The sequence below is a fragment of the Triturus cristatus genome, chromosome 12 (assembly GCF_964204655.1).
Source record: "Triturus cristatus chromosome 12, aTriCri1.1, whole genome shotgun sequence".
Lineage (NCBI taxonomy): Eukaryota > Metazoa > Chordata > Amphibia > Caudata > Salamandridae > Triturus > Triturus cristatus.
Window position 1 is genome coordinate 241,336,153 of NC_140595.1, and position 27,216 is coordinate 241,363,368.

Consider the following 27,216-nt stretch of genomic DNA (forward strand, 5'->3'; position numbering starts at 1 on the left):
ACAGTAGAGCACACCGGAATCAATAGAGAGGCTGCTGCTGTTGGAAGTACATGTTTTACTGACAATGTCAGACTTCATTCTCATATGGCTGAGAACTATAGTGTGAATTTCCAGAAAATATGCTCTGATTTTAGCTTCTGGAGCACCTTCTATAACCTCTAGTGGAAGATCATGAGAAAACTGTTTTCTCTCAAATATGATTGATGTACTCCCAGCAGGAGGCTTCTTCACAGGGTAAAACCAACTTAGAACAAACCACAATTCCTAAAATTATTATGGTTTCATCAACAAATGATTTCTCCTTTTTGTGACCCTCAAAACCTGCCATTCACTACAATGCATTTCAATGGGGTGCTATCATGTATATTGGTCCCAAGATGGCTGCCAGCACTTTCTGGTTGAAGTTCTCACAGTCAATCAGATCTCACCACGAGATCTTTGCTTAGGCTCCGCCCTGATATCCTTATTTGCTTTCATTTAAATTTCTCAACAACTACCGAACGGAAAGTGTGATCTACGAACCAAAATCTACCTTCCTGCAAAATTTGGTGTAATTCTGTCCAGCGGTTCGGGATGTAGTCGTGTTCAAAGCTCCTATTGGAATTAACATTGGAAATATTTTTTTTCCGACCCCTCCCTTGTTCACGGCCCCCTCTTGAAGGATCACGCAAAATTTTCCATTCCCTTTTTTTCGGAAACTTCCGTGAAGATTTGTCAAACGACCCCAAAGATATAGGCATGTCAAAAAACGCTTCTTCTATAGAAACATGGTCCTAACTATAAATACCTACTGGCGACTGCCAGTAGGGTAAAAAAAAAAACAACAAAAAAAAAATATATATATATATATGTGTGTATATGTGTATATGTGTGTGTGTGTGTGTATATATATATATATATATATATATATATATATATATATATAATATATATATATATATATATTACCTACTGGTGGTGGCCAGTAGGTAGTTATAGTTAAAACCTAGTTTTTATAGGAAATGCGTTTTTTGTTTTGCCAATAACTTTGGCACTGTTTGACGAATCTTCGCGAAATTTTCCAAATAAAATGTTTCATCCAGGTCAGCTCCTATCCTGAAAGTTTGGGGGTGATTTGTCAAGTGGGGGCTGAGAAAAAAGGAGGGTCCCAAAAAGTGTTTTCTCTATGTTAATTTCCATTGGAAACTTTAGCCAAGGCTACAGCCCGAACTGCTGAACGGAATTACACCAAATTTGGTGTAAATCCGTTCTGTAGTTGCTGAGAAATTCAAAAAATAAACATATTGATATCTAAAGGCACGGTGGATCCGCGGACCCTCCCGACCACAAGATTTATTCTAATTGGCTGTCAACACTCCAAACCAGGAAGTGTTGACAGCCATCTTGAACCGAGTCACAAGAAAACAAAAACTAAGGTAAAAAAAAGAAAAGGGGGCAGGGTAGAAACATCCTGACCCCCTAGGCCTGCTCAGGGGGTCCAACAAGGACCCCCAGCGCCAAAAAAAAGCATAAAAAATATATATATATATATCAATAGTCGCAGAGGATCCGCGGATCCCGCCGTGAAAATAAAAAAAAGAAGCGAGGGGTCATGCGCTTCATTATTATTTAGCCCCCGGGTGGGCCAAGTCCCGGGGGCATGCCATATTGTAATTGTGGGGGCCCAGGGGGCCCCCCCAGCCCCGGAGACCGCCACCCCCAGGGCTTTTGTTTTTTTAATGTGTGGGGGGGCCTCCAAGGCCACCCAAACCCCGGGTACCACCACCCCCGGGGCTTTTCTTAAATATTTGCGGGGGGCATATGACCCCACCGCAGCCCCGGGGAACCTGCTCTCGCTTCAATTAAGCAAAGCAGAATTGCTTTTCCACAAGGGGAGCTGCATGTCAGCAGGTCCCCATGTGGAAAAGCAAAGCCGGCTCCTGCAGGACGCGGGGAGCCGGTGAGACTGTGGGGGCATTGGGGCTCCCCCCACGGCTAGAAGTGGCTGGGAGGGGGGGCCACGCGGCCCCTCTCCCCAAAAATAAAAAAAATAAAAGAAAATAAAGACCGGCCCTGGGGGATGGGGACCCCGGGGCCAATAGAGGCCTCAGGAGGGGGGCCACGCAGCCCCCCTCCATAAAAAACAAAAATATATGTGGCCATGCCCCGGGGGATGGGGTCCCCGGTGCTGGAATTGGCCACGGGAGGGGGGCCCATGCGGCCCCCTTACCATTCATATATATATTCATATATATATATATATACACTGAAAGAACTACCAGTCCCAGAATGCCAATTACTTACCTGTAAGGCACCAAAATAAAAGAGGGAATAATCTGGCAGTCTACTGTGTGCCTTTCCTTTGTCTGTGACTGCCCGGAGGAAGGGAGTTTCCCGAAACGCGTCGGCAGGAGGAGTGGGGAAATGTTCGAGTGCTGTCTCCCTGCTGTGGCTGCAACCCCCAGTGAGTGCGACCCAACGAAGCGGCAACCTTCCTTTTGCACATGTTTGTGGCCAAGCCCAGGTCACGGGCCGCACCACCGCGATACCTGAGCGGGACCGTAGCAAGTACACTTGTTTTGCAGTTGCGGAATTGGGGGAGCCCTTGAACGGGTTGAGACTCCTTTGGAACATCGTTGGTCCCACAATCACGGACATTGAGCAAAGCACCGCCCATGTGGGCTGAAAGAACTACCAGTCCCAGAATGCCAATTACTTACCTGTAAGGCACCAAAATAAAAGAGGGAATAATCTGGCAGTCTACTGTGTGCCTTTCCTTTGTCTGTGACTGCCCGGAGGAAGGGAGTTTCCGAAACGCGTCGGCAGGAGGAGTGGGGAAATGTTCGAGTGCTGTCTCTCTGCTGTGGCTGCAACCCCCAGTGAGTGCGACCCAACGAAGCGGCAACCTTCCTTTTGCACATGTTTGTGGCCAAGCCCAGGTCACGGGCCGCACCACCGCGATACCTGAGCGGGACCATAGCAAGTACACTTGTTTTGCAGTTGCGGAATTGGGGGAGCCCTTGAACGGGTTGAGACTCCTTTGGAACATTGTTGGTCCCACAATCACGGACATTGAGCAAAGCACCGCCCATGTGGGCTGAAAGAACTAACAGTCCCAGAATGCCAATTACTTACCTGTAAGGCACCAAAATAAAAGAGGGAATAATCTGGCAGTCTACTGTGTGCCTTTCCTTTGTCTGTGACTGCCCGGAGGAAGGGAGTTTCCCGAAACGCGTCGGCAGGAGGAGTGGGGAAATGTTCGAGTGCTGTCTCCCTGCTGTGGCTGCAACCCCCAGTGAGTGCGACCCAACGAAGCGGCAACCTTCCTTTTGCACATATATATATATATATATATATATATATATATATATATATATATATATATATTTTTTTTCTTTTAAAGGGGTCAGACCCTGGGGGATGGGGTCCCCAGGGCCCAAAAAAAGGAAAAAGCCCCCCTTCTAAAAAACAAAATTAAAAAAAAAGACCGCGATCGTGCCGGAGGCCCCGCCCAGCAAACGCGCCCTGTCAACTAGCCCACCAGGTACCTCCAGTAAGCGCCACAGGCCTGCGTTGCAGAGAGGTGGTCCAATTCACGCCCCTTTTTACACCTCTCTGCAATGCAGCTCTGTGGCGCTTACTGGAGGTACCTAGTGGGCTAGTTGGACCCCAGGGACCCTCAGGATTGAAGGGGAATTAATTCCCCAACTTAAAATGCGCCACATGGCGTGTATGCACACATGTCACCTCAGGCCCCGCCCCCTCCCTTCACCACTGTGCAAACGCGCCCTGCGGCGTGTTTTAAGTTGGGGGGTAAGTCCCCTTGAATCCTGAGGGTCCCTGGGGTCCAACTAGCCCACCAGGTACCTCCAGAAAGCGCCACAGCCCTGTGTTGCAGAAAGGTGGTCCAGGCCACGCTGCTTTTTACACCTCTCTGCAATGCAGCTCTGTGGTGCTTACTGGAGGCACCTGGTGGGCTAGTTGGACCCCAGCGACCCTAAGGATTCAAGGGGACTTAATCCCCCAACTTACAATGCGCCAGGGGGCGCGTTTGCAGAGTGCTGGAGAAAGGGGGCATGGCCTTTGTCTACCTCTCACTAATCCCACCGTGTGGGGCTCACTGGAGGTAAAAGGTAGGCTATTTGGCCCCTAAAGGACCCCCAGCAGTGAAGGGTACTTCAATCCCCATCCAAGGGCGTGCCAGGGAACGCGTTTGTAGAGTGGTGGGCAAAGTGGGCGTGGCCTGGTACGAGTACTTACCAATGCTGCTGTGTGGGACTGACTGGCGGTAATAGTCCAATAGTTCCTTGGGGGCCAACTACCCCTCTTGTTACCTCCAGTAAGTCCCACACAGTGGGATTGCTAAGACGTCTTCGGAGGCCATGGCCCCCTTTCTCTACCACTCTGCAAACGTGCCTCGTGGCAGACTACGGGATGGGGGAGTGAAATCCAATTTAGTCATGAGGGAGTTTGGGGACCAAGAATCCCTCCTGGTACCTCCTGTAAGTCCTACACAGCGGAATTCCTGAGCGTTGGTTGGACGCCCAGCAACCTTTCTACACCACTCTGCAAACACGACTACTAGTTAAAGTAGCATATTTCTGCACCTCTGACTTAGAGGTAGTTTTAATCCCCCTGCCATATTATGTACTAGGGCCTTACAGAGGAGGTCATGCTAATCACAGGGATAACCCAACGCATAGTGTTCCCTAGTGTATGTAGGTGTTTTCACTGTATTCTAAGTGTCTTCTAGCATAGCACTGGCTCTAGGCCTGGTTAGTCAGAGTCAGTTACCACCAGTACCCGTCTGAAAAAGTTGTGGGCACAGGATGATTTTGCAACAAGGCCTCTTTCTGCTCCTCTGTTGGTTCTTTCTGCTTATGTCTCGCTTCTTCCTGCACTTTTCTTCGTCTTTGTGGACTTCTGTTGCTTCTTTCTGCATTTCTTTTGCTTCTTTCTGTGCGTTTTTTCTTTTTTCTTCACATGTCCTACCTCTGTAGGCATAGTTAGAAACTAGCATTTAAAAAACCTTTGACATTCACTTAAAAAAAACATAGGTTTCAGGGACGTTATAGTTAGAAATAAGCATTTAAAAAACCTTTAAAATTCACTGAAAAAACCATAGGTTTCAGGCATGTTATAGTTAGAAATTAGCATTTAAAAATACCTTTGAAACTCACTGAAAAAACCATAGGTTTCAGGCACGTTATAGTTAGAAATTAGCATTTAAAAAACCTTAGAAATTCCCTGAAAAAACCATAGGTTTCAAGGGCGCTATAGTTAGTTGGACAGTTCACTCGTACAAAACCAGTGAAATTCCCACGTTATAGTTAGTTCAGCTAACTATAACTCGCGCCCCTGCAATGCACTGCTGATATATTCTATTTAGTTAATGTCTTTTTTAGGGATTTTATTTTTTTTAATATTTTATTAATTTGGTAATGTATTTGATGTTTTGCAATTTGATGTATTTGATGTTTTGCAATTGATTCCTTAATATTGTTTATGTATATATAGCTATATAAATTCAATGCAATAATTTGCATTGTTCTGACATAACATCACAACTGAGTGCTTGCCTTTTGAATAGTTCAATTATCAGAAACACTGCAAGTGGTCTTCATCCTTCTGCTTGTGTTCTCTTAGTGTTCTCTTAGTATTTATTAATTAATGTTTTTATTGGTCTCTCTGTTCCCAATATTACCTCACTTATATGGTGATTGTGAATGCTTTTAGTTATTTTAACAACCTGTCAAGACTCCCGCCCCATTTCGTCCCAATAGTTTCTCAGTCTCTGGTGGCGTCGATACAGTTGTAAATTTAAAAACATAACACAAACAATAATGTAATATGATGTAAAATATATGTTTATCATTAGTGTTACATTATATATGTGTATATATAAACATACATGCACATATATATGTGTATCTTTATGTAAGTGTATATTTTGATATAGTATTCAATATATTTTAAACATATTGTAAACTATATATTAAAAAACAATGTTTTTGTATTTATAAAAATATTAGTGTGAAACAATATTTTTTTTGATATTTTTGTGCTTACCATTATAAGATAGGGAAACAATATTTTAGTTTCACTATATTGTTGTTTTCGATATTGTGTCAGTGATCCGTAGATACACATTCTGTGCATACTCCTGCCATCTCTTGTTGAACTCGGACATATGCAAGTAGCTTTTCTTCGAAGAAGCGTTTTCGATCCAGAAGGAATAGTGACTCCACCTACTGCTGTTAATGCGCATGGGCATCGGCTCCATCGTTAGATTGTTTTTTCCCTGCTGTTGGGTTCAGACGAGTCTCTTCCAGCTCTGGTTCAATGCCATGTGGTGTTCTCGCCGGGCCAGCTCAGACCTGTTCCTTGTCGGTAGAAGCATCAGTTGCACTTACTTGTCAGTTCGACCCGTCACTTATCCTCTTCAACTCTGTACTGAAGTCGGATATTTCATCCATTATTAATGTTAGATGCCTTATACATTGTTTGGAAAGCTTCTGCATGTTCATTGACTGGGTCTTCATCTTTAATGGTTAACAACATGCTTTCCTTGTGGATTACTTGTTGGTCTCAATAAAAACAAACCATTATCACAAGTCTCTAATTCTCGTATACCGTGGCTGCTAAAGTACTGTAATTTTTCCTGCATATTCTGTGCCTATCTTATGTGCGAGAAAGCATGCTTGCTTGCGCCCTGTGTTGTAAATGTTCTGTATGTTTGAGAAAAAAGCTTTCCCGGCTGCTGCTCATGATGAATCTGTGATGGTTGTTTGTAAAGTGTGGTAAACGCTTTTACATAACGAAAGCCAGGAAATTCACTTTTTCCCTTACTCATCCTATGAAATGACATTGATGTACTTTCAAACTTACTCCCTGTTTTTCCACCCAGGTAAGAGATGGAATATTGTTGAAAAGATTCCAGCCATAGAATAGGAGGCTGCCGTTGATGCGTTGTCTGAGGTAGTCACATCAAGGCATGTTTGTGCATGTCATTAGATGTGAGTGAGTGCATTGTGAGACGAAACATGGATGGCTTTGGAAGTCCTTATCCTCTGTTGGGTTTTGCAGGTGATATTTGAGAGCCCACAGTTAGTTTTTGCATCTTTTACCCATTGCAGGGCCAGGTTGTGAGAAGAATGAATGAAACATAATTCACACATTTCTTATATGAAAAATTAGTATAAATGTCTGACAAAATCCAGTTGTTTTACTACCTTATTAGTTAGATTTTGCAGGGGTTAATGTGGTACAGTATTTCTGAATTTATTTTGTATGCCATATAATGCTTTAACAGATAGAGATGGGGTTGAAGCAAAGAAAGACTGTGGCTCTGGTGGTTCCTATGAATACAGATATAAGCTCCTTTTTTCCACTCTCTTACAGTCACCTGCAATCCAGAGTTCGCATTCTCGTTGATGGAAGCCTTCTTCTTCAGCAAGTTATCCCTGAGGACTCGGGAAAATACACTTGTGTCCCAAGTAATGGAATTCTCCAACCTCCTTCTTCATCAGCCTACCTCACTGTGATGCGTAAGACTGCCTACAATGTCTGCTTTGTAAAGGGGTATTGGATGTTTAAAGGTTTAGACTAGTGGTTATGGCACTGGATTAGGAAGATTGAAATGTAGTACTGATTAGCAAGAGGTTCCATCTCTCTGGGCTTCATTAGTCAGGCATTTATTGACTATGCATTGAAGTGAGGGTTTCACAACAAAAATACTGAAAAATTGCTTTGCTTGGAACAGTGATCTGCAGCTTAACTTGGCTGTAATTTAAATACACGTCCATACACTGATCTTCCTTGATATAGTGCTCCCAGTCTGAAAAGCTATGTATGGGTATACATCTGCTTGCACATGAACTATCTACTCCACACTGTGGATGCATTGCTTACTCTTTTATGAAACCTAAGAACATATATTGCATTGATCTGCCAATCATGATGAATAAGGCCCAATGACATTTGGTCACTGTTGCTCTCAGGCTCTCATCCCTCATGCTTAGTCAACTATTCCAGTTCTCATCATATTGCTCTGCCTGTCAAGCTGTCTTCCTCATGGTTTCCATTGCTCCTATAGGTCTTCCCCATCTCTTCTTCCAGCTCAGCTGCACATCTTCCTCTCCTTCTCATATCTATTGGACCCTCATATCTTCTGTACCATGATGTTTGTTGTTGTCCTTCTATGGTTCCCACCCATCAAAATTCTTTCTCTTCTCTGTTACCCATTCCTAATCGGTCTCCCCTTTTGTTGTTTTCTAGTTTCTCTTAACCACCTTCCTCTGAAAGGTGTCATTGCTCTTGGTTGCCTTCTTGTTCAGCTTTTCATCACTCAGTTTACTCCCGATTCCACTGGATTTCATCTCTAATTGTGTTCTCTTTATCAATGTCTCTTTTTAGGGGTTTCGTATCTGTTGTTGTTCTGCTCATAGTTTTAGTCTGGTTTGTTCTTCTTATTTTATTTTCCTCTATTTCACATTTGCTTTTTATTCACATGCTCCTTTTCTGTTCGACCCTTACATTTATCGACTATTCCCGATTTTCATTAATGAAGTTCCGCAAATCTGGTGACCATCACATATTGTCTTTCCCTTGAGTTGTTTCTTCTTTTCATTCTAATAAGTCCCTATCCCTCACTGTTTGTCTCCACCTGTATTTCCCATCCCCACTTTTCCATTACATCCTAGTCCTACTTTTCGTGTTCTGATTGTTTGTGATTCTTTTGGTTCCCTGAATCCTTTTTCTGTTGGTTTTCCTTGTACTGAAAACACTATGACTAATGTTCTCCCCTTCTACTTCAAAATAATACATTTTCTCCTTATCCTCTGAAATCAGTCCTTCTGTGTTCACCTGTTTCTTATTCTTAACCTGTCCTCTCTCTGCCTCAGTGGTTCTATTTCTGCCTCTGACTAAGTATCGCGTTTTTAACATAGATAATTGGTTTCTGTCTTTCATTCACCTCATTCCACCTTTTCCTTCCACATAACGATTCTGTTTCTGCTTTTGCTCCAGTCTCTCATTGTTGAATTTCTTCTGTGTTTCCTATATCTCATATAATTCTTCGAATTCGTCTACGGGTTCGGACCCTGGTTCTGTCCCTGTGATTTGTTATTCGTTAGTCAACTGCTCACCTTTCCAGATTGCAGTCCCGCTTGATTCTTCTTGTCCTTGTGGCTTCCCCCATTCCTTCCCAGCTCTTCTGGTTCCTTGCATTCATAAGTGGCATCCTGTGGTTTTAACCCTTATGTCATTCCTGATCACTTATGGACGCTGGTATACTATAATTTGTTTTTCTCATTATCCTCTTCAGTTTCAGCCCATATCATACTTAATCCTACAATTTCCATCCTTTTTGATACTAGTTCTGCTCTGGTTTAATCTCCCCACTGTTCTATTTCTTTAATTAACATTTATTAGAATGCTAATCATTTGCATGTTCCCTTAATGTTTCATCTAGTTCACCACCAGCCATCCACATGCATAATTGATATAAACCTCACCTTTCCTTTCTATTTGTCCCCATAATTACAGACCCTGCCAAAGTGACTAATATGCCGCTCGACACTTATTTGCCAATTGGGATGGTAGGGGTGATAAAGTGCCCAGTGAGGGCGAATCCTCCTCTTCTGTTTGTCAACTGGACCAAAGATGGACAGCCACTGAAATTGAACAAGGTCAGTAGTATTAAGGGATCTAGCTTGTGTCGGTAAGGTATCTCAGCTCTTTTATCAATCAGTACTAGACATCCTTCCTACTCTCTTTGGGCCCGATTCACAAAAATAATCTGAAACAAAATCCTAAACTTACTACTTTTGGTATTCACAGAAGGCATTTAGTAGTAGAGTAGTAAAGTTGGGATTCCTAACTTTACTACTACTAAACTGAGACAAAATCTAACTTTATGACTTTCGGTATTCACAAAAGGCATTTAGTAGTAGTAAAGTTAGGAATCCTAACTTTACTGCTACTAAATCCCTTTTGTGAATACCGAAAGTCGTAAAGTTAGGATTTTGTCTCAGTTTAGTCGTAGTAAAGTTAGGAATCCTAACTTTACTACTACTAAATACCTTTCTGTGAAAACCAAAAGTAGTAAGTTTAGGATTTTGTCTCAGATTAGTTCTGAGAATCGGCCCCTTCGTTCTTTGTTTTATGAAAGCTGTCTTTATGTTTATTCTCTATGTCATAACGTTTCTTTTCCTACCTTCACTTCTTGTGTTTGTTCTTTTTGCTAGAAGTTTTTTTAAGCAGTGAGCTGGTATAAATTCACATGTTTTGCATGTTTTGGTTTGCGGTGGTTAGATATGGAATAAGTTTAAAGGTTTGTAAAACTGGTTTTATTTGTAAGTAAGTTATCTTTTTTAGTAACTTTTCCTTCCTCTTCTTGCAGTATGTCATTATATTTGTTGAGCTCACTTGTACAGTTTAGTTTGCAGAGTGCTAGCTCACTTAGATATTAGGCATACCATTTTACATGATGAATATCCACTAAAAAGGATCATCAAGCAATTGAAGAGTTACTGACCATAATTCTATAATGGAAATATACATTTTTTCAGGGTTTTCCTAAAAGGGCATTTTGTCTATGTTTGATAAATTTGTAGCGCCATAGGAGTCAACATGGCAGAAGAGCATGTAGAAAATGATCTTCCCCCAGTAAGAGCCTTCTTCTCTCTGGGTCTCTTTAGAAACAAACCCCTCTTCCTTAAATGTTTTATGAGTTACACATAGTAGTTTACAGTTTGTCTAATGTGCATTTGTAAGCTAATGCAAGGGGAAAATGTGTGAAATCCTTTAGTCTGGCCAAAAGGTGAATTGTCTGTACAAGTGGCCCAAATACACCCTCTTGCAAGATGAAGCCATGAGAAGAGTACAGCCACCAACCTGTAGAGGTAGGTTATGGAAACAGAAAATATCTGCAAAGAATATTAAGTGGAAGTAACCAGACTTTACCACTGTGGTGACCTGGGTGCCTAGGTATAGTGTCTGATCAAATATGATAATAGGGTAACAGAGATGGAAAACAGGAAAGGGACTGTTAACCTACTGCCATGGCCTTAAGGAGCCCTGCTAAATGTCCTTCTGGGAACTCACCACCATCAGCTCTGTCTTTGATGGATTACATTTCAGCGAGTTTCCTCCCTAATTGCTTGTGTACATTTTTCAAAATCAGTTGAAGGTGTTTTCTGTTTGGAATGTTAGCATTATTATATGGCAACACTTCAAACAATGAGATGGTAAGCAAAATTCATATTTTATTTTTGATAAACATATTTATTGATTTTCTTAGAAAACAAGCATCAGCAACACGGCTGTGGATAGCACCAATATTGATACAGTACAGTGCAAGGAACACAGGCATCGCTTATCCGCCTCACCCCCCAGCAGTAAATACATAATGCATACATAATGAACAAGTTATTCCACGGCTCCCAGCCACTTGCCCCACACCCTCCGGTATTTCTTAGGACACCCTTGTGCCTCGTACATGGGTTTCTCTTGAGCCGCACACCAGTCCATCCCTCTCCGCCATTTCTCCGAACTGGGTGGCGTGGAAAGTCTCCAGGAGGCGGCAATGTCCCTCTTGGCCCCAACCATGGCTGTATTATACTGTAACTACTCGTTCCGGGACCCATCTAGTCTGTCTGTAATCCCGAGAAGGGAGTGACGTGGATCATGGGGAACCTCCCACCCCAGGACCGAGGCCAGCTCACTCTCGATCTCTCCCCAAAACCGAACTAATCGAAGGCATGCCCATACCATGTGGTAGAAGTCGTCCGGGTCTTGGCCGCATCTCGTACATGCGGTGGACGGGGAAAAGCCGGCCCGATATAGGCGCCGCGGGGTCAGGTAAGCCGTGTGAATGTAGTATAATTGGACCAGGCGCAGTTTAGCGGATGTGTTGGCCATTTTGGGTGACATAAGGGCATCACGCCAGTCCTCCTCATCCAGCGGACCCACCCATTCCTCCCATTGGCCCCTGAGACGGTCAAGAGAGGTCGGGGTGTTGTTGACCAGCGTCTTATAGATGCAGGAGATGCCCCCCTCCCCAGGTCACCCAGCATGATCTGTGCCTCCGGGGGGCTGTATTTGGGGTCCCTGGTATCGTCTTGTATGTGTACGTGGAGGGCATGATGCAATTGCAAGTATTTGTAAAATTGTGACGGGTGCAGGGAATATCTGGATTGGAGGTCTTGAAAGGAGCGCATGTGGCCGCTCGCCCACACATCGCCAAGTTTGGAGATCCCAATAAGATCCCACTTTTGGAACCCCTGTAACCCACTAACCTCCCCGACTCACGTGCCATGCCATAGGGGCGTGTGCTGAGTGAGTTTGTGTGTCCATTTGGTGTGTCGTAAGGCCGCCCTCCAAGGTAGGAGCACAGAACGCGAGACATCGGGCAGGGTGGACAGAATGGATTCCCCGTACATTAGGGATTGGATCTTGGGCAGTCCAAGCATGCTAAGTTCCAGCCTGTAGGCCGGATCGGACCAGCCCCCGTTAAACCAGTCGTGTATACTCAATAGACGGGTCGCCAGGTAATAGAGGTAGAAGTGTGTCATCCCCATGCCCCCGTCGAAGGATGGGATCTGGCAGGTCTTTAGTGCCAACCGGGTCCTCCCTCCCCCCCAGAGGAACTTAGCAGCCATCGTGTCTAACTCCTGAAACCACGCCCGCGTAAACAATAGGGGGTATTCTGGAGAACATGTAGAAATCTGGGGAGGATCATCATTTTAAATAGGGCGACCCTTCCCAGGGGATTCAAGCGCAGTGTCTGCCACCTGTGGAGATCCGCCCTAGCTTTCTTCACGAGCGGGGTGACATTAAGGGACCACCCCAGTTCCGGGAGGAGAGCCACCAAAATCCCAAGATACTTGAATGACTGTCACCGAAGCGGTATCGTGGACTGCCAGTCATAACAATCTCTGGATAGATGGAGCGGGACCAGGACCGATTTGCTAGGGTTCATTCGGAGGCCAGAGGTCTGTCCAAAAGAACTCAGGATCTGGAGACAACGGGGGCCTGACTGGGCAGGATCAGTTAAAAAAAAGCAGGACATCTTCCGCGTAAAGAGCGATCTTGTCCACCACAGAATTAGGCCATTCCCAACCCCAAACAAGACTCGCGGGCCGGATCAAGGTCGCTAGAGGCTCCATCGCCAAGGCGAAGAGAAGGGGGGAGAGGGGGCATCCCTGTCTCGTTCCCCTTTGAATGGGGAAGGCATCCGAAAGAGCCCCATTAACCAGGACACGGGCTTGAGGCCGGGTATAGAGAACCCCAATCAGCCGCCGGAAATGGGGGCCAAAGCCCATCGCCACCAGTACATCTTCTAAGTACGTCCAATCCACGGTATCGAACGCCTTCTCGAAATCAATAAGGAGCGCCAAATAGGGGGAGAGCACCTGGCGATGCGCCAGGGCCATGTGCAGGCACCGGAGACAGTGTCTGGTACCTTGCTGGGGCATAAAACCGCACTGGTCTGGGTGGACCAACGTGGTAAGATGAGGCTTCAGCCGTTGAGCAAGAGGTTCGGCAAATATTTTAACGTCCGTGTTAATAAGAGATATGGGGCGATAGTCAGCACAATGGGGAGATGGCGGCTGGGACTTCGGGAGGACCACGATGGTAGCCATATCTGTCTCAGGCAGGAATGAGCCTTTTTCAAAGGCCTCAGCATACAGATCTGCCAAGCGAGGCACAAGGACCCTTGCGATACGCTGCATAGTATTGCTGGGGTAGGCCATCTGGGCCAGGAATCTTACCCGACGAAATGTGGGCAATAGTCGCGTGAATCTTGTCATGCGAGATTGGGCGGTCGAGGTCAGCTAGAGCAAGAGAGTCCAGCTGAGGGAGGCGAGCGCCCGTCGCCTCCAACAGCTCCCAGAGCGACTGTGTCGGAGGCCGCTTGGCGTAAAACTGACGATAGAAGGCGGCAAATGTGCCGGCCATGGTGATCGGGGAGCGATGTGCCGACCCCTAATGGTCCAGTATCTCCGGAATTATACGGTTTGCTCGGGGGTATGTGGCAAGCCTATGTAGGATAACGCCGTTTTTGTCCCCCCATCCATAAACTCTGGCCACAGACGATCTCCACAGGAGTTTGGCAGCCTCTAAGGAAAGATGCCTGATTTCATTGTGAATGTTCGTAAGGCACCGCTTGTGGGCAGCACCGTCCTCCGCAGAGGGGGAACGCTCACGGCGTAGAGCCTGCGAGGTAACCTGTAACAGCTGGACCTGCCGCTGGACGTGACCTTTGGCGAACCCACGAATGGTGGCCTTACCAGCCTCCCACCAGGTACCCGAAGAGGGAACAGACCCCACATTGGTGATGAAATATTGCTTCAATTCCTGTCCCACCGCCTTCTTGAAGCTCTTGTCCTGAAGAAACCAGGTGTTTAACCGCCATACTGGACGTGAGTAGAGGGGGAGCCCCTATGCTGAGGAGCAGCGGGGAATGGTCCGAAATATCTCTCGGGAGTATACGGACATCCTGTATAGTAGAGCAGTCCGTAGACGGAAGAAAAATTGCATCTATACGGGCCTGCGTGTGGTGTGCGGCAGAGGTGTGCGTGAACTGCTTGACGTGCGGTTGCCAGATTTGCCATGCATCACAGAGGCCAAGAGATTCAGCCCAGTTTGTTAATTGTTTAGCTTGTGCCAGTCTGGAGGTGGAAGGGGGGCATGTTGTGTCGAGTAGCGGGGTGGAGACCGCATTAAAGTCGCCCCCAATAATGGTGGACCCCAGGGAGAGAGTAAGCAGCAGAGCAGTGGACTGTTTTAAAGCTGTGGTGAGCATCAGAGGGGGAGAGTACATGGACACAAAGTTAATGGCAGTGCCCCCGTGTGTACCACAAACCGTCACGGACATACCCTGTGGGTCATGGAGAACTTGTGTCAGCACAAATGGAAGGGTGCGTTTCAGTATTACGGCCACACCACGGGATCCTCGAGCGAAGCCCAAGTGCCAGACCCTATCGTATCCATAACGCGCAAGAAAGGGACAGTGGTTACCCATCAGGTGCGTCTCTTGAAGCAGGAGCACTTCTATATTGAGGCGCTGAGCGTAGCGCAATACGGCCGTCCGCTTATGGCGGTCCAGTAGGCCGTTAACGTTCCATGATAAAATGTGCAATGCAGCCTTCGGAGTCGGTGCATCGGTCATGGAGGCAGGAAGTCGCTGTCAGAATTCACCCGACCCTGGAGAGTCAACGGCAAATGCGGGGCCTGGAGCGATTGTGGCGATGCGCTGGTGGGAAGGACCGCATGTGTCAGACCTCTGTACGGGAGAGCCCAAGTGCTGTATGGATGATGGTGCAGCAAAACAAAGAAGAAGAACCACAAGGAACCTTGTGAGCAAACAAACACAGCCCGAACAACAACAGTGAGTAAACCCAGTCCCAAACCCACCCCCCTACCTTTCCCCCCACCCAATACTTCGAGAACGGAAGCATCTGTCGACCCCCCCCCCCCCCCCCCCCATTTTAACTGAACCAAACTAAAACACTCGGGTTGGTTGCGTGGAGGACCCCTCCAGAAGAACGGATATGCAGAATATCGGCATTAAACCGTGTGAGTGACCATAGGAACCTGTCAACAGTCCGAGCCCTCCCCCGGCGAGGTGCTCCCCCCGATGGTGGGTGTACTGTAGATTCGGACTACATTGTCTTTAAAGGGTGGGAGTGCGGGAAAGGTCCGAGTCCGCCTGGGCCAATGGTAAGGACGAGTCCGCCAAGGTCTCGACTGAGCGGTGCCAAAATTCATATTTAACATAGTTCGGCCGACTGTGTTCTGAGTTAAATAGCAGGTTTGGTAGTTCTGAGATACAGTCACTTGGAAAAGACCCGTGGCAATTAAGTGCTGCTCCCCGAATGGGAATATTAGCAAAGTACTGACCTGGATTAAATGCTTCACACTATTAAATCCAGTGGGCTGGAGTCTTCTTCAGAAAAGTCTTTTGTTAAAAAAAAAAGAGGTTAAGCCACTTATGCCCTTTCCCAGATTCAGTGTGTGTGCAATTCTTACTTCTCTAAGCCTAACATCTATAACTTATCTGCAGAAACATGAGAAAGAGGCAGTAGATATTGTAAAGACCCGATCAGTTCTTGCCTCTCAGATCACCTATGATAATAGTTCAAAGCTTTTAATTATAATTACTTTTCGGATTGTATATGATTGCCCCCACCAAAGGTTTATTGCATGATCCAAATGCATGTTGTGCATAACTTCATTAGCAAAGTTCTTAAAGTGTCATATGTAACAAGCCATTATGAACACTCAGATAAAATTGTATATTTCACATTCACAGCAGAATAGATCTCTGTTCTGTCCAAAATATATATTTTTAAACCATTGTGTTCAAGAGGAAAATCTTTATGCAACTGTTTTTCCTTGTTTTCAGTTATAAAGTCTCCACTCTCCATTTTGGAGAAAGTATAATGTCTGCATTTTGCTAGTCATTCTTGATATAAAAATTGTCCTCTCTAATGAACGATCTATTGAGCTAACTGAAATCGGGTAAATATACAGGGCTTGTTGTCGATGTTCATCTACCAGCTCTCACACCCAAGATCTTACAAAGTGGTAGCTCACCCCTTATTAAAATATCAACCTCTAGGTACTTTTGAGCCACTCCCTTATTGGCCTATTTCAAATTTCCCAAATCTGACAAAGCTCATGGACAAGAGATGAGATCTACCAGCAGCCACTGTTAGCCGAGGATGACAATTTGCAAAATCCAACCAGGCAGGTTTCAGGCTTGACACAGATTCTTACTCTCTTTTACACCTGTCGGTTTTTTCCTCCACTTCTAGGCCTTCCTCCCTTGTAGTGTTGTTTCCCTTCCTTTGTCATATTTTAGAGCTTGATTGTTTCAATATGTGTTTATGTTCCTGCATACGCACAGACATACCAGTACATACACACTGTCAGAGCCCATACTGTGGCCACATCGCACACAGGGGCTACTGGGCCAATACTGTGGTGGTTCAGATTGTTTTGCACTGTGTCCTACGACGGCTCTGCAAACCCAGCCACGTATATCCCTTGACTCACTTGACTTTCAAGGTGACTAGCATGAGCGTTTCAGGCTTCTCATGGAGATGCTGCGGGGGGCTCGAGTTCAGAGCTCAGCAGTCAATCAAACAGACACAATAGCTTTAATGTCCTGCCCGATGCCTGTCTTTTGGAAAAAGAAGGCACTTTTCGTTTACACAGTAAAACCCAATGCTATACAATTCATTTAAAGAATACAGAGTAGCAGATCTGATCACAGTTCTCTTGGGGGCGCTACATCCCGTATCCCTCTCTATGTGCTCTCCCTCCTGGGTGACCCTAGTTTGATTTCTCCCTTACCACAAATGTGGTAAAACATGAATAGAGCACAGGCGTAGCTGGTTTCCCCACAAGTCAAGCACCCACTGTTTACTCTGGTTCTCGCCCCCAGTGTGGTAGCTGGTCGAAAATCAGAATTTAGTTATTTGCTTGTCCAAGCTCAACAGCTCAGTGCCACTGCAGGCGGAGGCCCGTGGTCGTTGAGTGTACCTTCAGCGGTGGCCACCTTAGGAGTCTGATGCGCCTCTTGTCTTCTCTTAGCACAGCCAATGTGGATGGTCTGATATGGTTTGCCGTCACATGGCAGGCTTCTTTGCCCACGGCAGACCACGAGTATCTCCAGTAGAAAGTGGACTGAGACAGGCTGTCAGACAGAACACCAGCCCTGGCCACACAGCGGCCCTTTGTGTGCTCTGCGGATCACTCCCTTCCTTGGTCATCAGGAACTTAGAACTGAGACATAGTGGAGTGTTTGGGTCCCACTTTTATACAGGAATGTGGATCTACTGTCCCTAACTTCAGATCCTGTTTGGGATGATTCTCTTTCAAGTGTCTTCCTGAGGCTGCTTTCCAGACACAGCCTTTGTGTAAAGTGGTGCTGTACCCAGCAGGCAGCACTAAGACAGTATCAAACCGGTGCATATACAACATGGGCACAATGACATGAAATGTGAAGTTTCTGTACCTACCTGGCTATCATCAGCCTATTTCAAGTAATAACCAGAGACGGACAAAGGGGCAAGCCTGAGCTAGAGACTTCTTCACCTTGCGCAATACAAAGTGCAATTTCGCCCTTCGCCCCTACTGCCTCCCAAAGGGCAGTGCTTGGGAAGAAGTAATAAGCATCCCTATGCTATCCAAGTCGTCATACAATATCTAAAGGTAGTCCTATCAATATCTTCCTCACTTCAGTATCTGGATCACTGCCCTTCAGCCACAAGAATGTTATTCTTCAAAGAGTAGACGGATTGCCGTTAGAAATGATAAAGCTGTTCAAACACATCAAATGGGCAACTATCTCTGTACTTGATATGTACGTGACTTGTTATAGTTGGGGATAAAGGGATTAAAAGTGATGAGCATTTGAGCCTCCACGATTTCAACAAATTGTTTTTCAATTCAAGATGCTCACCCTGAAAGAATTCCTAACAAAAGGACGTGTACTTCCATGGTATAATGTTTCACTGCTCATTTCTAACCTTGCTGGTAGGCAATCACCACTTCCAGTACTATCCCTTTGCCTTGGACAATAACCAGCTCTGTAGTCCATATGTTTATATTTAGGTGCTTTCTGTTAATTAAGTTTACCTGGGCTCAGTGATGGTCCCTAATATTAACTCCATGCTCTCCTTCAGTTCCCTGGCTGGTACATGCAACAAGATGGCTCCATTGTCATAGCAACGGGGAACGATGACGCTCTGGGAATGTACACGTGCACTCCTTACAACAGCTATGGCACTGCAGGAGAATCGTCACCTACAAGGGTTCTGCTGAAGGTAAGGAGAAGACTGAAAGGGACAGGGGTTTAAAGTTAGGACTGACACCTGCAAAAGGACAAGTATTTATACATCGCTTTTTACCACAATACCACGAATTTCCATTTTTTACTTTTTTACTTTTCTTGCCAAATATTTTTCCCTTTATATATTTCTGTCTTATTGTATATGAAAATCTAGATGTAGAAAAGTGGGATGTTTGAAAATTTACAGAGTGCATTAATATGTTAACCTTACAATTGGAAAATGTTTATTTAAATTGTGACGTATTCATGTACATATATTGATATCTGGCTGTCCCCCGCATTGTATATGACAGCACAAGGTCTTTTTTTTCCAAACATACTTTTATTGCCATTTAGGTTGTCAGCAGTGTTACATATTCATTCTCTTGGTTTTGCTTGGCATATTACAAAAGAGTGACAATTATGTACAGAGAAATCTGTCCTTTTCATACAGAACTTATATCTGCACCTCTCTCGTTTGGAGTTTATAACATATCGCATTTTCTCCCGGTGTCGACTTCCCATATCTCCAGTGTAACAGCCATGCATTCTACAACTTACGTTTTGTGTAGGATTGCCTTCAAATGTTTTAATCAACCCAGTATTTGGGTATGTCCACAGGAGTGCTTTCTGTTTGTTGTTTACTATATTTAAGATTAACTAAATAACTAACAACTTAGAGGGACTTGCAAGAGGGTCGTCACTGCAACAATTACAGCTTTCAGTCAGTGATATTTGATTACAAGGGGCCGGAGGGGCTCAAGGTTACTTCTATGCTTCCCCGTTATGTTTATGTTTAGTTGCCCACACCTGTACCTGCCTTTTAATACATGTGTGGGGGAGGAGGTTTGCCAATAGTTATGGGTCTTGGTCTGTTTCCTTAGTCCTTGCCCTATTTGCCTCTCGCATGTCTGGGGGCTGTTAGCTTCACGCCTATAACTCTCCTAAAGGGTGGTCATATACACTGTTTATTCATTAAGTCGCGTCTGCGTCCCTGCCTTGTAGGTCAAACTCATTTGCAATCTCATCGCCCTCCTCCCAGGCCTGTGTCGGGTTTTCCCAATTGTACACCACTTCCCTCCATTGCTCTGCTAGGGGGTGGCATTTTGGGGTTCTGGACTCATCCCGGACCAAAACTCTGCCCAATGAGTGACATCCCGTCTCCAGAGGCCCGCCGGGGGTTCCATGGAGGACTTCCAGGACATGGCTATCCTCCTTTTAACTAATATCAAGGCCAGGCCTATACATCTGTTGCCCACTTTCCTTTTAGGTGGTCTGGGGAAGAGTCCCAACAAGCATACTTCTATTGTAGAATCAAGTGGACACCCCGCAGCCATGGTTATTTTTAATAAGACCTCATCCCAGAATGGGCGCAATCCAACACAGCACAATGTTTTGTTAAAAAAAATCTTTTTTAATAACAAAAAAGATAGGTTACAGGATTGCACATCTCAATACCCTGTAACCGTCTTCACACACACACACACACATTGTTTTATCTGCCCTACATTATAAACATCAGCATCAACTTTTGTCAATCAGAAATCCAGATGTGGGGGAAAGATCTAAGAGAAAGTAAGGAGATGAAACATCACACTTTAAGCACAAAGGCTAAGGGCCTATGCTACTCCGCATGCTGCCTTATTTAGAGTGACGCATGTCCCAATCACAGATGTCCAACCACTCTGCCAACAAGACTGCAATTATGCACAGCCCATGTTGCTAGAAATGGTGGTGGACCAGCCACCCAGTCTATAGTGAATAGGCAGCCATCATGTTTGGTGATGATTGCACCAATAAATACTTCATTGGAAATCTTCGCTGTCCTAATGGAATTGTATAGCGTCTCTCTTGCGTGTCAGAAAATGATACTTGGCATGTCGGTACTGATAATGTACTCCCACTTTGGAGGTACATCCTACTGTCCATGTGTGGTGGCGGAAATTCACTATCCTCCCGTGCCTGGTGGAATATCTTCTGTGGGCTGGTCCCATTTCACAGGTAACCTCTATAGTAGAAAAAGCACTTCGTCAATTCCAGAGTTCTTTACATCTTTTGTAAATACCGTTGTTAGTCTGGCGGAATTAGTACTGTCGCCACAGTGCGTTTTATCGAGTGTTGACAGTCTGCCTTGGCTGTCCGTCATGTAAACGCTCCTTCCCCTGTCATCTTTGGTGCTGCTATACATAACAGTATCGCTCAGGAAAATATCAAAACCACAAAGCTTGATTTGATTTTGAGAAGTTGAATCTGTGTAAAGACTAGTTCTGGGGTTGCATTCTCCTAGGTTGTATCAGGAAGTGAAAATGTTTTATTTTGAGCGCTTTGCCAGTCTCTACACTGATGTCATGCTACACATTTGCGATTAGGGTAGTTGTTACTAACATCTTATGTGTACATGTGTTCAAGTCAGGTTTGATAGAAATATTTATGAGGCAGTGAGTGGGACAGGCAAGGGACGTGAGTGGATCAGGCAAGGGACGCACCTGGCTAAACATGTTTTTCTGAACAAAAACGTCATTTATCAAGAGGCTAGCCCACTGAACTGAATTCAGTAGTGTGAGCCGTTCGAGCCAGGTGAAGGTCAGATTGCGGTGGCATCTTCGTAGCGAGGTCTGAGATGTGTACTTCTGAGATTTATGTGAGTGCATCCTGCTTTCACTCTAACTAGGAGGAGAGGAGTGCTTCTCTCTCCAACTGCACTAGATTGTTGAGAGTCTCAGGCAAGGCCCTGGCTCCTCCAGACTCCAAAGTGAGCTTTTCTATAGTGGGATTAATATGGGTGTGTTTAGTCCATTCTGTAGTAGGGGTTGAAGGCCATGCCCTCTGTTAGATAAGATATTAAAGTGGAAAGAAAGACCATAGTGATAGGTAAAATATACAGTCGTTTCCTACACAGCAAGTAGCAAATGGTACAGCTTGTCAAACAAAACTGACCAACTGTCCCCCAAATATGTCATAGGTTGCCTCCTTTTGTTTGTCAGTTTCAATCGCTTGCAGCCTGTGCGTTCTGTTGTAACCAAGTTGTTACATGCGTGTTGTGCAGTATTACCCGGGCTGGCATGAATCGAGAGGGCAGTATGGGATACCCCCTTACCGTTTGCTAGTTGGTGGGAAAGAGCTGGTTTGATGTCACTCAGTGGTCTATAGTGGTCGAGCAGCACGTGCCATCGGTGCTGTCATCAGACCAGGGTTTTACTGAGAACGAGGACATTTATAGCAGTGTGGAAAGGAGTGTTCTCCTCCATGCCTGCCTTGCGTCGCCATGAACGTGTTGTGTTCTTCTTCCGCCTCTCCTAAATTATCGGTATGCTGCACATGTCTGCTTCAATGCGTTAACTTGTTATCGTCGCTCCCTTCACTGCTTTGCTTGCTTCCTATTTTACTCAAGATATTTAATATATAATATTGCTTATTTATAGATCTCACGATTGTTTATTCATGTGTATTACTTTTCACCAAGCAAATGTTACCTTCTAATTCTACTTTTGCAATAAGCACATTGTATTTCCACATCGACTGCTACAGGCTCTTACTGATTTGGTTTTGACTCTCGTGTGTACCAAAGGCAGCCCTGTGGTGTGTTAATAATGCTCACATGTTGGCTGAGCAGCAATAAAATTCAAGCTGTAAACTTAAACTGTACTGAGGAGTAAATCCACCGTGTGAGAAAGCAACCTACAGAAAGAGAAAAGAAAACTAAATTACGTTAGTTCTTGACAACTTGTATCATTTACTAATTATCTGGAAAAGTATTGAGGATAACCATTGTGTTTTCAATTAATGTTTTCACTTTCATATTTGGCGTATTATTCCATCTCCTTTGGATAGCTTTTGCTGCGATGGAAGGACTATTGTGCATCTCAAAAGTACTCTGAATCTTTACACATTAAATTCTTTATTTCATAAATCAATTGTGTGCAGAAAGCAATCGTTTTTCTTTTACCTCAACCGACTGGACTCTAAATGCAACACAGACATGTACTTGTTCTTCTTGACATTAATGTGTCTGTCTTATATTTCAGAAATGTAACCTCTGCTCTCTGAAACATAATAATTATTTTGCTCCAGAACCCAATAAACTGGGGGCTAGGCAAATTGTAATCTATTTCGACCAACCTTCTCTTCCTTCAAGCAGCTTTTATTAACACTTATGCCGATGACTGCTGTGCTGCATTTTCTCACATTGCACATTCTAGCGTTTTTCTTCAAGTTCTAAGGCAAACTTGCGTGATGAAATATCCAACCGCTGATGCAAACCTAGTTCGAAGCAGATTGCCCCGCTTGGGGTGATTCTTGTGAGTTCAGGCTGCCAGTAGCCTCTCCCATCTCTTCTTCAATGTTATTTTACCTATCGCCATTGTAGATCTCAGCCAGGCCTTACAAACGCCTACACTTAGTAATGGCATGGCAGATTGGCTGCCATGTTTGCAGTTTAAACATTTTAGTCCTCTGATGTTTAATATGGTTTACAAAGGTGAATATACTATCTTACCTCGTATTATTGTGCTGGAAGATATTGGTTTTTTAAACCTTTAGCAATGCCACGCTTGGTTGGATCACTAATAATGTTTTTCTTTAATCAGTATTCTAATTTAAAAGAACCATCTGGCAATTTAACACAGGAAGAGGAAGAGATGTGGCACCGCGGCCAGGGCGGCTGACGCCTGAATCTGGGGATCACCGTTCGATCCCCAGCGGCAGATAAGCCAAGCACCATGTGACTCTGGGCAATAGCTTGCTTAATCTTCCTGACGGCCCCCAGCGCCTAGAGACCCTTACGGGTGATTGTTCGCGCTTTACAAATGTGGATTATTATTATTATTATTATATCAACGGGTCACTTAGATTTATAGCCCACTTCATTTTGTTCATTGTACCTAACCTGCTTCTTGCTGCATCTGTCGTTCTCTCTTCTGTCCTGTCACCTTTATCCCCTCTCTTCTTTTGACCCTCTATCTTTTACTCTTGCATTCTCTTCCACACAATCTTTGCATCATAAACCATGGACTATTTTCATTTTCAGGATCCTCCAGAATTTGTAAATCGTCCCAAAGAAGAATACTTTCAGGAAGTGGGAAGGGAGCTGATTGTTCCATGCTCTGCCAAAGGAGATCCAGCTCCCACCATCATTTGGGCAAAGGTAAGGTGGCAGGGTCTTGTCGGGTTATATTGTAAAGAATTGCTTTTGTGTGCCCAAGAATGAGTACTTCCTTAGCGGTTGTGAAGGAGATGGCAAACGTTAAATGTAAACACTGGTGATTTAGTTGGAGGGCACAGGATTAACAGCTTTTGTTCAGCAGATCACAGGTGCAAATTCGTTGGTTGAAATGTGTGAGTTAATTCAAATCATTACACTCTTTTGGGCCCGAATTCCAAAAAGGGCCCCGGGGGCACGACAGGCCTGTGCTTGCTTTGTGCGACCCCCAGTGCACTTTGGTATTACAGAAAGGGCTTGTGCTTCCCCTAACTTCAATATATGTCATACCAATACTTTCGCGAGGGCGTTCCCTCATTTGCATGGGGGCATTGCTCCATTCCCATGCAAATGAGGGAATTACTTTGACTCTGCACCCACGTCAGTGGCGGCTGCTGCAGAGTGAGGGTGGCGGGGAAGGGGGGATGAAAAATAAAAATATAGATCATGTTCAAGGCATGTGTGCTGTAGATATACATGCTTTGCATACTCCTGCCATCTAGTGTTGGGTCCGGATGTATGCAAGTTGTTTTTCTTCGAAGAAGTCTTTCCTAGTCACAGGGTGAAAGGTGATAGTGTACATGGTCAACGACTAAATTGTTAGATTATTTTTTTCCTCCATCGGGTTCGAACATGTATTGTGCGCTTCGGTTCAAAACCGTTCTTCGGGTTCCCTTCGGCACGCTATCCTCTCTACTCTCGATGGTATTGTTTCCGTATGCGTTTCCCATATCTCCGCGTATCGTTTCGACATTGGATTCGACTTTCGATTGGAAGGCTTCGTAGATGGCCTTCGAGGCCTAACCGCGCTCGGTCACCTCTCTGTCGATACTTCGGACTCTGTTTAAATTCTGTCCTCGGTGCTACGCGAAGTGCCGGAGCACAAGGAAGAAGATTGCGACGCTTGCAGATCGTTCCGATCAAAGAAGGCTCTTCGCAATCGTCAGGCTCGACATCGTGAGATGCAGCGTCAAAGCATCGAAGACACTCCGGACATCTTTGGTGAAGACTTCGGCCAAACTGATATATGTAAAGCAGCTTAATGGTCTACACCACACACACAAATTTATCAAACATTATTGTGTAGATGTGTTAGCACAACAACAAGCTAATGTACGCCAAGCAGTACTTAAAACACCATTCCAAACAACTGCAACAGGTTAGCTACCGCTTTTGGGTAATACTGCTTTATAGTCTATTCAAAGCATGTGTATCTACAGCACACATTTCTCAAACGGATAATGTTACTTACCCAGAAAGCATTTGTTCTTGACATGTAGAGCTGTAGAATCACATGCGCCCACCCTACTTCCCAGGTAGCTGTAGTTGTTGCAGTTCTTTATTATGCGCATGGACATCTCTATACTCCATTCTCACCCTCTTGCGGAAAAACAATCTAACAGTGGAGTCGATGACCATGTGCACTATCATCGAAAGGAGGAGTCACCTTTCTTTGTGACTAGGAAAGACTTCCTCGAAGAAAAACAACTTGCAAACGTACGGACCCAACACTAGATGGCAGGAGTATGCAAAGCATGTGAATCTACAGCTCTACATGCCAAGAATAGATGCTTACTGGATAAGTAACATTATCCTTACCTTTTCACGCTGCACGCTTCTCTTCGCCCTCTGATCTTCCTCGCTCGGGGAACCAGGAAGCACACAGGCTCCCCTTAGTCAGTCACGATGCTGCCGTCACCATAGCAGCATCATTGGGATTGGTCTGAGGGTCTGGTTCGGCACTCAGGAGGGTACTGCGAGCCTGTGCATGGTCTCCACTCAGGCTTTGCATTACAGCCCGGTGGAGAACATGCTAAGACGGCCAGCCAAATGCCATGCACACTTAAGATAGAGATACCACTCCTCCTCTTGCACTGTGACAGAAGCCCAGCCCCGCACAACCTGACTCAGTAGAGACAAATAAAATGATGATAACATCCTATAATTATGATTTTATTTTTCCTTTGTTGCATTGCTCAGAAGCATTGGGGCGACACTCCACCATCTTAGTGAAGGAGTCGCCGCTGCACGTTGTATTACTGACGTGGGGACAGAGGCAAACATGCTCTTAGGGGCACACTGAAAATGCGCCATAAAAAAGTGGCACACTGTCAGTGCCCCCCGTGTGGGCAGCCATCTCGAGAAATAAAAGGGGTCCCACGGACCCCCCCTCCCCAGATGTCGCACTGCAGTCCGGTACAGTCATTCACTTCACCCACCTGCATGGTCATCTCTGTAGGAAGGTGGAATCTGACTGCATGGTTACCCCCACTTTTTTCCTGGTGTTTTGCTGGTTTTCGACTTAGTTTGACTGGTATCCTGCAAATCAGGACCCCAGTCTATCTGCTTTCTCCCTAAATTGATTGCATGTGCCTTAAGTACACTCCAGATTGGATTCTGGGGTACCCTTATCAGTCCCTAGTATATGGTATACTATGTACCCAGGTCCTGGGTACCCCAGAGGCCTGTCAGGGGCTGCAGCATGTATTATGCCACCCCTGGGAGACCATTCAAAATGACACCACAGGTATGCTACAGCAACCTGTGTAAGGTGGTGCATGCACCCCTTACTTAGATATAGGTTTACTATATCTACTCCATATCACTGCACATATAAACCTATCAGTCACCCCTATGGCAGGCCTTATCAATCCTGAAGGCAGGGTGCTGGGTTTTATGTGAGAGGGTGCACATGCATGAGCAGAGCCCCTCTGCAGCCTTCGGATCCTATATTCCGGGGTTGTTTGTGATGCAGCCAACCATATATACTTAAATGCATTATAATCTTGCGGTAAATGCTAACTTTAAAACGGCTGCATGGAAACATGTTGTGTTAGGTGTCACACACCTTGGAACCATACCTCCACACAGGTGTGATTCCACCCTCCTAGTGGGAGAAATATGACAACACCGGTACACCCAGTACCAGCTTTCTTGACCCTGGTATCACAAAATGGATGCTGCCAGCCACAGACACGAGTCTGCCCTCCTGCTGCTGGACGCAACTCCAGCAAGGGAAGGCTTGACAATAGGTTTCCTGTCGCAGGGAGGTGTGACCACCTCCCAGACAGGCTTTAGTGTATTGGGGCTGGGTGGGTGCACTCTGAGAGTGCTTTGATGTCTGCACTGGGGGCACATTTGGTGTCCCTGTGCATAGTCCAGCTCAAACCGGTTGCAGAAGCCATTTGCTCCAGCT

The 27,216-nt window shown here is 45.2% G+C and overlaps 1 protein-coding gene across 3 annotated transcripts in view; it reads left to right on the plus strand.

Annotated features, from left to right (window-relative positions):
* IGSF9 (immunoglobulin superfamily member 9) overlaps positions 1–27,216 on the plus strand; it is an 808,805-nt gene that overhangs the window by 527,566 nt on the left and 254,023 nt on the right. For all 3 annotated transcript variants that reach the window (XM_085639861.1, XM_085639863.1, XM_085639862.1), the window contains 4 exons: positions 7,381–7,526; positions 9,526–9,668; positions 18,678–18,818; positions 23,850–23,966. In XM_085639861.1, the coding sequence (XP_085495987.1) occupies positions 7,381–7,526; positions 9,526–9,668; positions 18,678–18,818; positions 23,850–23,966 (547 nt within the window). The remainder of the gene's footprint in view (positions 1–7,380; positions 7,527–9,525; positions 9,669–18,677; positions 18,819–23,849; positions 23,967–27,216) is intronic.